General features: G+C 40.4%; 1 protein-coding gene across 1 annotated transcript; it reads right to left on the bottom strand.

Annotated features, from left to right (window-relative positions):
* Positions 1–9,363: 9,363 nt before the first annotated feature.
* On the bottom strand, positions 9,364–14,269 carry LOC138007937 (uncharacterized). Its single transcript, XM_068855072.1, has 2 exons — positions 11,201–14,269; positions 9,364–10,564 (listed from the first exon to the last, which is right to left on the bottom strand). The coding sequence occupies exons 1-2, from the start codon at positions 14,075–14,077 to the stop codon at positions 10,058–10,060; spliced, it is 3,384 nt and encodes a 1,127-aa protein (XP_068711173.1). The 5' UTR covers positions 14,078–14,269; the 3' UTR covers positions 9,364–10,057.
* Between the last annotated feature and the right edge of the window lie 240 nt (positions 14,270–14,509).

The following is a 14,509-nucleotide window of genomic DNA, read 5'->3' as shown; positions in this document are numbered from 1 at the left end:
TCCAACTTCCCAGAGGAGTTGGCCACCTCCGGTACCTCCTTTCCCACTACCATTTCCGCCTCCACTTCCGAGTGCAAGGGGCGATACACTGAACCATAAGCTTCCCCACCGGTGTGCGCACCTCTTCCTCCATGGCCCGCACCGCGACCGATGGCATAAGAGCTATTAAAGCTACTTCCTGCTCCAGGCCCCTTTTCGGCTGGATAACCTCTCTTATCCAAGTTGAAAATACCTTGACTGTCCAACCAAGCGAATGTAGATAGCACCTCACCGTGATTGATCCTCAGTTCTCCTTGATACTTTATTTTCAAAATGTCACAATTTAATCTCAGAAATCCGGTGTTTTTACGGAACTCGATAAGCCACCTCTCTTGACAATCAAAACAGCAAAGGAAATATTTCCAGGCTCCGACACAGCAATGTAGTTGCCATTTTCAATAAGGGCTGTCTGTGCGGTTGAATAGAAATCTGCCACAGCGCCGAATGAGACAACACAAGTCGCGTACTCCAACAATCATTCCTTCGTAAACTGACCGAGTGCCATGCATATTGAACTCGGAGGGTAAAATAATTTCAGCGCCAACATCGATCCTGTAGCTACAGGGCGCTTCTGTTTGTTCGTCTCCCGATTCTACATATTCCACAAAGACTTTCTGATCTCGGCGGATGTGAAATTGCCCGCTCTTATCCCCAATAAACTTGTGAACTACTGCAGTTACATTGACATCTCCTGGATGGTAAATTACAAGGCGGGAAAATCCGGTCAATTCCATTTCATCAAATTCATAGTAAGTGGTATTTTCTTTCATTAGTACTGTTGCTCCGGGTACATCAAAGCCGTCATTGTCGATGTGTACATAAGTATGATCCACAGCCAACAAGGTCGTATTTGTCTTCTTCACGTATTTTAGATGTCGGTATTCGAGAGGTCTGAAATTTTCTTCTTTGTAAATTGTGCCAGCGGGTCCACCGTACCTACCCACCTGGCCTCCATGGTCGGTAAATTTGCCTCCGTACGTGTAACGCCATCGACAGTGAATTCCAACTCGTCCTCCGGATCCCCCGCTTCCAGACCAGTCCCCGACCCGCCAGGGACAGAGATCTCCCCGTGACCAGTCATGTTAGTTGTGGTGATTAAGATGCTGCCTCCACTTCCACCCAGCAGCGTTTGTTCCTCACGGTTATGCAAACAAAAACTACGACTTGCCACTTATCAAAACTGTGTCGACAAACGCGTTGATCTCTCTCCAAAATAGTTTTATTGACGTCCGATAAGCTTCCGCCATACATTTTTTCGCACAGCGATTCCCAGTTTTGCAAATTCGCTGCAGCTAAAGCAGGGATCCGCTTTACTGTCAACTCATTCATTCGCGTAATGCACAGAATTTAGGCGAAGCATTTAGCTATTGAAAACTGTACAAACTGAAGAAAATTTCTTTTGTAAACAAAGCCAAAATATCAAGACCCGTGTAAATGGCCGATATAAAAAATAACGTCAAATGTTAGACACGGCTGTGACATTACAACAGCGAAAAAAGGTTTTTACAATTAACCGAGGAAAAAGGCACTGTCCGCGTACCTGGCGGGCGAGACAGTGTTGTACTTTGCAATCTTAGTCGTGAATTAGATTAACAGGAATTTTTAAAAGTACAAACTTTGCATAAATTAATAGCTAGACTGACGCTATGTAACTTGCCGCAGTTTTAGAGCTTAGCTTGGGATAAGGCGCGTGATACAAACTTGACAACACAAGAATCTTGAAGAATCGAAGGAGATTTAAGATACAGAAAAGTATTGACGACTATAACTGAAACAACAATAAATTGGGGCCTTCAACCGGGAGTTCGCCAGACCATGTCGGGAAAAACGAATAAGGGACCATTATTGCTAACGAAATAATTTAAAAGAAAACAACCCTACCATATCGTTCTTCGGTTAGGCTTGAAAATGTCAAAATAGCGGCATTCTCCGGACTTGATGGGAAGAGTCTTGAAGTGAGAGTTGTACTGGCTCTTGGCTAAAAGTATAAGAGAAGCTGACGCGAATAAAAAAAAGAGAAACGGGTAAAGAGACACGAAGTCACTAACCGGCCCGCATCTTGACATGAATCAAACAGTGTACACACGTGACATTTCAGACCGTGTGAGGAAAATTACTAACCTCGTTCCCAGGTCTCGTTTCTCTGCCACCATTGCCTGATTTCATACTGTGGAAGCTGGGCACTAATTATCCGGTGTGCCGGAACGGAAGTGCACTTCAGTTTTGTAGATGGCGACTTGTACGACACTTTGGCATTGGAATTGTGGCAGTTTCTTTGTGTACGATAACTACAGAAATGAAAGGAATAACGTACTGCACGTTGCCCAGTGATTCCTAGGGCTTCGAAAAGGTATAAGGAAGGTTCTAGCGTGAGGGGGGTGTTGATACGAAGGTCTGTGTGTTGGAACTGGCGAAAACATTTATGGCTGTTCATCGGATCTACTGGGTGTGGTTCGTGTCGTGGTCGGGAAAATCATTTGCCAGACACATTTTCACGAAGGACTATGCTCCTAACCTGGAAAAAGTCCCCATAACATCCAGGGAATTAAAAAGGAAAACGGACTGTACAAAAATGTTTCTTTCATTAATTTTTGTACTTACATATATGATTCACATTCCAGTCAGGCGATAATAGACATGCACCCAGGCATGGTTCCGGATGACATTCGCAATTGCTTAAAATGTTGAAGAAATGCCAGAACAAGTTTGATTGTCTCGTAACGAGATTTACTCATGAAACAATTACAACCGTGTTTAAATGTACAATCAGACTCAATTCGTGCTAACTTAAAGGTCTTTGTCTAACTTATGCAAATTAATGACTATGAACTCTTAGTTAATACTCTTGAAATCACATATTTATTTTACTTTCCCTTGACAATGGTGCCAAGATGTCGCCGAAACGTCGGACTCTTTTAGTCGTTAGTGTTTGCCTGTATATGTGTATCTAAATCACTGTTGATTAGGTTTCATATTTGATTATTAAATGCATGATTTGTTTTTAATTTACTTATTTGCTAAATTCAGAGTATTGTAGCACTATTAACAGTTTAGAATAAACTGACTTACCATACAGTTGCTGAAAGTGCTCTAAAGCTTTTTTTCATAGTAGTTTCCTCTTTTAAAGTTTCTATGTTGCTTTGTATGGTTTACATTTATATTACTTTCATCAACGTTGTTTAGAAATTATGTAAAACCATGATGAACCAAACTCTTTGTTTCCCTGAAAACCCAGGGGTGATGGTAGCCTTACTTGCTGTTATTACCAGTCCTCAGGTTATTAATAAGCCATGGCAATGAGAAGTGCTTTGTTGAACATCAATGTATCTTCCAATTGTAGATCATTGTATTTAGTCTGACTCATCTTAACAACTCTTGAGTTTTATCTGCACAAAATATTTGCTCTTGTTGTTGTTGTTGTTGCTCTTGACATTCTGAAGTAGGCTGCCCCAGTTTGCAATTCTCTTGGTTTAACTTGTTAAAATGATTGGCTATCAATGAGGAGTGCCATGTGTCCTCAACATCAGATGTTGGAGTCTGTTCTGGGTTAGCTGGGGGATTTAGTTTTGTGAAGTCATGTTTGTAGGACAAATGGTAATACAATCCTGAGTGATCTTTTTTTTAAATTTCTCTAGAGTTGTAAGAAAATTCAGATTTGATAAATTGAATCTGTATTTAGACAGGCCATCTACTACTTGAGAGCTCATGGATGAAATATCTTGTTTCAGTTAGTCACTGCTTTCATCACTTCCATCTCAAACTACAACTTTTTTCCTTTGATTCACCTGTCTTGCTGATTTTAAATTTCTAAAATATGTGCTGATATGAGCAGCAGCCTTCAACTTTTTTTCTTTGATTTACATGTCTTGCTAATTTTGCATCTGTAAAATATTTGCTGATATGAGCAGCAGCCTTCAAGTTAGCTTTTGCCTCTTTCCTTTTCCTTAAATTTGGCCGATGCCACTTTTGAGCGGCTTATGTGTACAGGTTAAAGACAAAAGCAGCCTTTAATGTGTTATGAAGTAGTAGAACCGATGACAACAGAGACCACACTTTCCGACAGCACATTCGCAAAAACCTTTCTTAGGAACATTGTCGATGAACGAGACAGTAGCAGTTCGTATGACTTCAGAACAAAATTCTTTTATATGCTTGACTTGATAAATAACTAACTACCATCCTTGAAAACCTTGTTGGTTTTCATTCGTCTTGAAGAAAACATTCGATGAGCTTTGCGAAATTGTCCTATCATTCCCTGTCGTCTATTAGACTGATTTCTCCTGATAACGTCTATTGAAATCTTAGGACAGAGGGAAGTATTGCATTTCCATCCAGCTGTTGGTATAGTGGGATCTCCAATCGAAAGGGCTGTCGCCTTAAAGCTCTTCTTGACAGAGATTGTCGAGCAAAGCCGGGTCATCTTTAAATGGTAGTAATTTTTGAAACAATCAGTTCACTTTTAGTCCCGGAGACTATTACCAGGTTCTCCCAAGTTTTTCGTGTTGAGCGATTCAAGACAATCATCATTTATGATTTTTTTAATGCTGCAAAACCATTTTGGGCGAGTGTTCTTTCATATTTCCGCCATCTTTTTTCACTTCCGTCCGGCAAAACCGATAACTAGTGCCAGGCTCCCACCGTATGAAATCAGGCAATGACGAGGAACGAGATCGGACAATTACTATCAGGGCCCGTTTCTCAACATACACGTCCTGTTGCCAGGAAAATAAGATTGGTTTTGATATTTAACGTGATCTTGAAAAGTATGTGAGATTTCAAAGGTAAACTCTGAAAAGCACTGAAGTTGTAGCATTGGGGTACTAGGAATCCAATAAAAAACATTTGAGCTATAACCCACACGCATTAAGAGAACAATCTCTGATCGACGTGTTTTCTTTGATCGAATTTTTTCAGTTAAAAAAAAACGGATTCCACTTGAATTCCTCTTATATTTAACGTCTAAACGAGGGACACTTGCAATTGTCAGGATAGACGTTGCTGCTCTTCAAACACTGTGCTTCAAATGCCTCGCTGTTAGAGACAAATGAAATACTTGAGGCTATACAAAAATACGTCTTGGACATTTCCGGTAATCCCGAGCAATTTTAACTTTAAAAGGCCAGGTGGCAAGACTGGGTATCGCTTTTCTCCAAAGCGGCGACTGACATTATTTTACAAAGCAAGAGAATGAAGCGTTTCATATTCGAAGATGATCTTTCTCCAAAATACAGGATTTTAAACTATTTCGATATTAAATTTCTCTTAACGTTCTGTCAGTCTAAAATTTAGGCAGTTTGAGAACCGGGGGAGTTCAACAGTTTCAAACAAAACGTTAAGAAGAAAGCAGGACTTGAAATTGCAACTCACTGGTCACCAATGCGAACAAAAATTGAGTGCTGGCGACTAGATTTTCAGAACTGGTCGCCAACTGGCGAATCACGTTTTGTCTGACAACCCAGGATAAACAGTAGACAACTTTTATATTTGAATCTTTATATGATGAAATCGTTCGGAACTGGCAGCTAGAACACGACTCACCTTTCTTTCCCCATTAAAATAATGTATATATACTACAAGAAAATCGGTTTCTCACATTGTTAATTAATAGCACAAATGTACTTCGATACTTCGTTTACAAGGCGCCATATGAGGGTCTCAATGGGTTAAGCGTGTGGCGTGAAACGTCCAAAAAATCAACCGAATGTCGTGAAAAAGGGAAAACATTAACCGTGTGTCGTGAATTATTTTGTCCAGATATCCGTGTTGTTTGTAGCTTTTCCTAAGCTCTGAACAATTATTTGATGTAAAAATAAGCGTGCACCGTGAAATCGCACGAAATTTCTAACCGTGTACCGTGTTTGCTACACCCCCATTGAGACCCTCCTATATTGTTTCAGCGGCTTTATGGGATCCTGGGCGCACTTCAACACCGTATGCTTCTTGCCGGTTACGTGAAGTTTGCGCCCGAAGACGAAGATTCAGCAAGAAGGTTAACTGCAAATTTAAATCCATCGTCAGTTGCGAGTGCTGAAAACGTAGATTTAGCCATATTACCGAAGGACCTCCTTGGAACCGTAGCTTGATATTGCTAATCTATTGATAATGAACCTGGACATCACATAACGAGTTTGAAATTTGCATGGAACCTTCAAAAAGCAACATGTACCCTCAACGTAAAGTGGGTTCAGAACTTGTCCCCTCTGTTAGAAAGCGAACTCCTGCAAAATTGACTGCACAAGGTGATTAATAAAAGGAGATAAATATCGGTAGAGAAGTATGTTAAGAAACCAAGTTCCTGATTCTAGAGAGTACTGAATCCGTAAACGAGCCGCTCCTTTTATCTCGGTCGGAGACTGGTACGAGCATTGTGGTTGTGTGGGGACATAGGCCGAGCAATTGTAATATTGCGTAAGCAAACTGTAGGAGAATGAAGAGCTACGTTTTGAAGAGATGAAAAGAAAGGATCAAGGACCCATGTTTGCCTTGCTATGGAAAACATGGACTGTGCTTTGCTCCATTTCAAATAACCTTGAAGAACACTATCACCAAACTAAAGACAAAGCCGAAAAAAAATGGCTTTTCTTTCTCGTGCTGTTTTCATTTTTTATTTTTTTCTGTGCTATTTAATAATTATGACTTTCCTTGTATGCAAATTTGGCGACCAAAATTTATGATCCGGCGACCAAATTTTCCCCATTAGTCGCCAGCTGGCACCTGAGCAAAAAGTTAATTTCAAGCCCTGGAAAGTGACACTTCTCACAGAGAATTGTTAAAGTGGTACTATGATCAAAAAATCATTTCCATTTTTTCTTCTGATTTTGAAAGCGTGTTCCCTTAACACCTAACTGGCAAAATTTTGAGCTTTGAGTTTTATCCAAAGGCGGTTTATTTTGAGTGTAAGTTTTGGATTTCGTGGTCCGCCATTACTCACGTTCAAAACTGGCCGATTGGACCTCAGAGGGTTGGATCTAGAGAAAATGACGTCATTTACTCACTAGCTTAAAATCTCAGCGTGTAAACGCAATTTATTATATATGCAAAACACGGGTTGAAAAGTCTGAAAGCCCGAAACTCCCGTGCTGCATATTAATTAGGCCGCGTACACACGCATTGCATTCTCAAACTAGTGAGTGTTTGACGTCATTTTCTCCTCGACCCAGCTCTCTCAAGATTTTAAAGTTAGTAATGGCGGACCAATAAATAAGAAAATTCCAGCTAAAATAAACAAGTGTCTTTTTAAAATCAGAACTTAAAACTTGGGTGAGTTAGTGTTTAGTTAACAAAGTTTTGAAATCCAAAGGAAAAACAAAATTGTTTTTTGGTCGTAGTACCACTTTAAGATATTCATCTGTTAAACTAAAGCTTACTGGGCAAAAGTTGTAGAACTTCAGTTTAAGGACGGTGCCTACTATTGTTATTGCGCATACGTTCTACGCATCTCCAGATACTCGGATTTCCTATCGGTACCGGTGATGCTTACTAATACAGGGATATTTTTCCGCGGTTTGAAACTACCCGGAGAAAGTAGATCTTAGTAAGTACTCTTGGTATCCAAAACGAAAACTGGGGGTAACCATGCATTTTTCAGAGATAATTAAGTTTCAATTTGCGAAAGAATGCCATACATTGCTTTGTATTTTAAAGCTTTTTACAAATATTATTCATGAATTATCTTTGAAAAATGCGAGGTTACCCCCAATTTTCTTTTTGGATTTCAATAACACTTGTTAAGATCTACGTCCATTTCCTGCATAAACACACCGAAGCAAAAATATCTTTAATTAGTAGGCACCGTCCTTAAGCATGCATTTTCGTAATGACATTTTACCGGTTAGTGCGAGTTTCAATTGAGTGTCGTAAAACCAAAATAAAGTAATTACTTTGTCCAATCAACAAGGGCGGAGACAATCCAGTAAACCAATCGAAACTCGACGTAATTACACGTAGCCGACACAAAGAGCGGGAAAATGTGCACGCGTAGGCCACGATCGGCTTTGGTTTCACTTCTAATTGGTTGAAAAAGTGGCGCGAGAACTTTGAACCAATTAATCACTGAGGGAAGTAAAGCAAAAGCAGTCTCTTGCTTCAACTGTACGTCTTTTTGCAGATGATTCCCTGCTATACATGACTATACGGTCACAGGCTGACACCAAGTTTCTTCAGAATGATTTAAAGAAACTAGAACAGTGGGAAGAGAAGTGGCTTATGGAATTTAATATTGATACTGATGCCATGTCCTACGGGTCACTCGTAAGCAGAACCCGATAATTCACGATTACACCCTTCATGGTAAAGTCCTTGAAACTGTGGACTCGGCAAAGTACCTGGGGGTCACCCTAACTCGAGACCTCAGGTGGAATCGCCACGTTGAAAACATTGCATATAAGGCGAATCAATCAATTGGTTTCCTCCGAAGAAATCTGAGATATTAATTCATCTAATTTAAAATCTTTGGCTTACAAGACCCTGGTTCGACCACTACTCGAATACTCTTCAGCAGCATAATAATAATAATAATAGTTTATTCACAATTAATCACCCACAGAGAACAAACAAAGATAACAACAATACATTGACGACAAAAATACATGAGAAATTGTGAAAGGAGGTAGAAGAGGTTATCCCTTTCTAGTCCACCTCCTTAACATATATAGCAATTAAAAATAGAAAAAAAAAACTAATAGGGAGCATGGGATCCCTTTACCAAAGAAAATGTAAAAAACTGGAAATGGTACAGAGACGTGCAGCTCGGTATGTTTTAAACCGGTACAATTACGTATCAAGTGTTAATGAGATGCTACAGGAATTGCAATGGCACACCCTTGAAGAAAGGCGGAAAAAGGATAGACTAGTCATGTTCTATAAAATCCACAATGACCAAACTGGTATAGACACTGCGAAATATCTGAAGCCACTGGGACGAGTTAGCCGCCATGTCAACAACCAAGCTTATGAGGTCCCATTCGCTTTTACTGATTATTATAAATTCTCCTACTTTCCAAGAACAATAATCGAGTGGAAAGCTTTGCCAAATGAGACAGTAAATGCCTCTTCTCTGACGTCATTCACAAACTGCCTTTAATTTAATTCATAATATTATTTATTATTACTTTTATCTATTGATGTATTTATTTATTTATTTATTTATTTATTTATTTATTTATCTATTTATTTATATATCGACCACTGGCCGTTTCCAATTTGCAAGAACTATCAATTATTGTGATGGAGGCAAATAAACGGTAGCTAGATAGATAGAAAGCAAAGCAATTCACTAATTACTTTGGACACTCAATTGCAAATCGCTCTATGCATCCATACGTGTGAATTACGAACTACTTTATTATTGGCCCCTATTAGTTTTTTAAAAGTTTACTACAAATATAATACTTTTACTTTTATTTTCTATCTCCTTTGCGTCACGCTTTAAATTTGTTTTGCCGTGCTCCGCCAGTCTACAGCATGAGCAATTTGTTTTTTCATTAGATTCTCATTCTTTTACCTACAGTAGTCTTCTTAAGCTGGTTTAATGTGATTTGCAGAGCATTATAATTATAACTTTCTCTTTCGGGGCAGTTTCTGGTTAAAAGGAAAAGGAATTCTCCTCCGAAATTTGCTTTATTTTAAAAGACCTCTTTTCTCTTGCTAAGCTGGCATCGAAACTCGTTTTGACAGACCTGTCATCCACAAATGCAACCTCCCTGTGTTCTTTTGTTTTCTATGACCGTAACTGAAAACAGCTGTGCCTTTCTGTAAGAAACGAAATAAAACGTAGCGCAAACTCAATACAGTCATTTTTCCTTTTTTTTTTCTTGACCGTCAATGACATATACACGGAAAAACTGAAGAGGCCTCAGCTAGGAGAGAAACTGACATCACGAAGATACTGTAACAAGAAGATATAACACAAACTATTTCATTCTATTTCACTCCTTTTATCAATGAAATCAGCAAGAGGTGGTTCCATGCCACTGTGTTCCGAGTTAGGTAGTGTCCTATCGTCATATTTTCTATTTAATTAAACAAGATTTTCGCCATCATCATCACCATCAGGCTCAGCGGCATTCTTCTCTATTACTTTGTACTGTGGATCTCCACACTCACGCATCCCCATTAAAAATTCGTCGGCCCTAGCTCGGTCACGTTTTTCTTTGCTCTTTTTCTTCCAAAAGATGATGGCAACCACTATTCCGATGATGAGCAGAGCTGCAAAAACAATACCAAGATAGGCTCCCCATGGCCATTTATCTTCCTCAGCTTTTATTGCAGCAACACTCGGTGAGGTTCTGGCACCAATTGCATCTCCAGTTGCATCTCCAGTTGGTGCCTCAGTTGCATCTCCAGTTGCCGCCTCAGTTGCGGGATTAGTGGGAATCAATGCATTCAGTAGACAACCGTAGACTTCAACCCGCATAAAAATTCGAACATTCCAAGTTTTGGGCAAGAATCTTATGTAGCGAGATGTTATAGTCGTGGCAAGATTATTCCTCGCGATGGTCGTTGAGTCTTGATTCCCACTTAGTATCTATAGAAAGGAAAAAAAACCAGTCCGGTATATTGAGTAAGTCGACCTTCGCCACGGTGAGCCCGTATAGCTTAAGTGTTACTAGTTGAATTCATAAACTTTGCGAGATCCATTTTGCCGATTAAACACAACAGAACTTACCTAAATTAACCAAAAGGTAAACTTATCAACACTATCCTTTCTGTTACCCTTAAAACTTTCTTAGGAGAAGCAATGTTCATTTGCATATGAACAAGCGAAGCAACGTGAGACGTAATGTAAAACGAAGCATACAAATATAATATTCATGAGAAGTATATGCAACGAACAACTGAGTATAATTTCTTTTCTAGTCTCCAAAGCAGCCAAATTGGAAAACGTGAGGTGGACGTTTTGTTTAACCTTCCAACCATTCATAGGTGCGTAACCAACTCTAATGGGTAGGGTACACTCGATTCATCATTTTTTTATAATCCTGTACGTTAAAGGTTGCGTGGTTGTCACACACACAAAAAAAATCAAGATTTCGATTCATGTTTTGTCACGGCTTCTTTTGCTGATTTACCGTCCAAATCAGCTGGCCTTGGAAATTCAAAGTCGCGAAAAAAAACCGCAAGGAATGTCATTTTAGCAGTCGCTGTGAAAATCACTTCTTACCTTAGGTATTCCATTTTCGGTGTAGTCAATCCAGATTTTTCCATCTTCACTTGTACTCAGCTTGTATTCTTTCACATACATCTTTGATGTGGATTGTCCTTGGGTAGCCACTCCCGTTATATGAACTTGTCTCTCGAAATCAATCTGCAGGTACTCTACCGTTCTTGTATACTCCGCTTCCCAGCCTCTTCCACCATTTGCATTTAGTCTTCCTTCATACGGTTCGTGGGGCTTGAGGTAGGTTGATGCAGTTATCTGATTATTGTTGACGTTCCCGTTTTCCATGCCTAATGGCTGAGCGCAGTCTTGACGGAGGATTATCAAAGAATTTGGTGAAACCGAGAAGTTTCCTACTTTTCCACTCCGTGCAGCCGTTTGGAGGGCCTTAGCTGGAACGTAGTGTACTTTATCATTGAAATACAATTCAAAATCGGCAATTACGCTACCATTTCTCATATCTATGACGCTGACATCTTCAAATGATGGATCTTTACGCAGTTCAAACTTGATTGCCTCTTCTATCAACAGCTTTGTCTGCTGATACATTGTACTGTTTGTGTCGTGCAATTCGTCATTCCAGGACAGCGAAGTAAACTTGAGAGACATTTTGATCACTTCAAACTCGTTACGTTCGTCAGTGGTTACGCATTGTTTGGAATCAACAGTGCCTTTCTTCAATGTAGTTTTTTTGCTTGGGCACTTCTGGCACGTCAATGAACGATGGCTCCCTGATTCTTGGAAAGTACCATACATACAAAGCTTGCATGACCTGTCGCTCGGATCAAAGTATTGTCCTTTGCCACAATAAGAAACACAGGCCGTCTCCGTCGATTGTCCATCGCTATCAGTGGTCATACCACTAGGACACGGTTTACACTGGTCTTGACCTGGTTGATCTTGGAAGGCTCCTTTGGGACACCTTTTACACTGAGAGATTGATTTGTTGAGAAAGGTACCCTCGTGGCAGCTGATGCAATGAGAAATATTGGACGTTCCAGTTGCATTGGTTATTTCGTTTAAGCCACATGCTTTGCATTCCTTGGAACGATGCTCTGCGTTATCCTGATAAGTGTTTATCGGACATTGGAGACATGTCTCGTAGGTGTCATTGAGATATTGTCCCAGTCCACAGACCAGGACGCAGTCAGATGTGCTGGTTGAGCCATATTCAAGGGTCACTCTTTCATGATCACAGTCTTTGCATGTGTCTTTATTCATCTCATCCTGATATTTTCCCTTTGGACAAAGGTCGCACGTTTTTGATGAAGAGTTATAAAAGTGCCCTTTCATGCACTCGTCACGGCAGTCATTCATTGTCTTACTGCCGGTGGCCAGGGTGGTTTTCCCCATTTCGCACATCTTGCATTGCGCAATTATATGACCATCGACATCCATGTAAAACCCAACTGGACAATTTTGGCAAATGCTACCTGAAGCGTTAAGAAAGGTACCGCTTGAACATGGTTCACGGCATTCTTCAACATCTAGGGCACCCGGAAATAGAGTCTTCTTTTCACCAGGACAGGGCATGCAACCTGGGTTTATCTTTGTAGAGGAGTTCTGATATGTATTAGGCGGACACCATTCACACATCCCAGAATCTCCATCCACCCGTTTCCCTTTAATGCATTTAGTGTCGCATGGAGACTTCAATGGCGTCAAGACGGTGCTGTTTTTCTGTGTGCATGATTTTGCTCTGTTGGCTGCGAAAGTCCCCGGTGGACACTTCTGGCACACGTGGCCTGTAGAGTTGTATAAATGATTCATTGGGCAGGTAGAACATACAAAGAACATCTCTTTGCCATTTATTTTAATGTAATCACTTTCGACACCACACCAAGGCATAACCATACTGATAATAGAGTCTTTGAGAATGGTCGATGAGCTGTTTTCGTTTGTTAAGACAAGTCTCTCGGAGTCTAAGACGTCTTTGAAATTGAGGTTGCTGTAAGCTTTGTGAAGGTACGGCAATTTTGAATTAGCCTCCGTGAAATTTGCAGGTTCCGCAATTCGGTCCCAGATTGTAACTTGTATGCTTGCAGAGGTGTTATGTGCGGTGCAGTTGACTTGGAGCCTCCTTGTCTGGTTGCACTGACTGTTATCTCCGCTGCCAGATCCGAAACACATACCAATGTTTCCGATAGTGGCGTTCTTTTCTATAAACGCCCGAAAAACACTCGCAACTTTCTCGCGGTCCACTTGTTGACATGTCAAATTGACGTAATTAAAATTCACGGTTGCTCTGATGTTTAGTGGTGCTTGAATTTTCTGACAACTAAGGGGCATGCTGTGGATGTCAATATCCCATTCTCCTTTCTCCAAATCACACATTATGCTCTGGTCATGGTTCATCGATAGCTCCATATAAGAGTCCTTGCATTTTATTTCACATCTCCTTTGTAGTTCACTTTCGGAGCACTCAAGCTTTCCGTTTGTGACGCCACGACAATGACACTTGTCTTTGTAGGGAACAGAAGAAATTCTCCCGCGAAAAGTAGAAGGGCCGTTTCCACCTTTACTGACGTCTTTGAATAGAATAAACATGGCGTTACTCGAGCTTAAAAAAGACGAGGGAAACTCGCTGCTACCGGGTTTCGACCAGAGTTTTACTCCTCGGCTCTTTGTAGGACCATCTAGAATTTCGAACACCACACCGCTTGCAAATTTTGCTTCTTCCACCGTTAATTTAACCCGCTTTGAATTGAAAAGGATAGCACGGTAACATTCGTCGCCACTTTTGTTCGCGTTTTCGGCGGAAAAGTTTAACGAAAGCGTAACATTTCCACCACCGATTTCTTTGATACCACACAAATCAAAAGTCGCCAAAGCTGTTGTCAATATGCACATGCAAAACAAACCAACAATGGATGTCTTCATCGCCACTCTACGCAATTTAAGATACAAATTAATTGTCGAGCAGACAGTGTTTCATTCAACACGTGGTCCAAACAGGAAGGTTTTCAACGCTTTTTGGGCGACTTGCAAGACTACAGACCGTCCCCTTGCGAAAATAATTGTTATGATAATGACTCAAAAGCACATTCGCCACAAGGCGAATCAAGACGAAAACACGTGCAGATCGAATCTGAATATTTATGATTACAAAGCCACATGCACTCTTCAACAAGACAAACAAAGTGACGTGTCTTTGGCGCTCAGGTTTTGTTCAGCGCTGCTGAAAACAGGTTATGTTGAGTTTATTCCTGTTTTCACTCAGAAAGGGGATCTGATGCCCTTGTATGGTAAAAACAGTTAACCAAACAAAGAGTTCTAAATGTTATACCTGCCGGAAAAGGCTTCATGTATTTA

Source organism: Montipora foliosa, chromosome 6 (genome assembly GCF_036669935.1).
Source record: "Montipora foliosa isolate CH-2021 chromosome 6, ASM3666993v2, whole genome shotgun sequence".
NCBI classification, from domain to species: Eukaryota; Metazoa; Cnidaria; class Anthozoa; order Scleractinia; family Acroporidae; genus Montipora; species Montipora foliosa.
The sequence above is the reverse complement of the archived record's forward strand: the minus strand, read 5'-3'. Positions and strand labels throughout refer to the sequence as shown.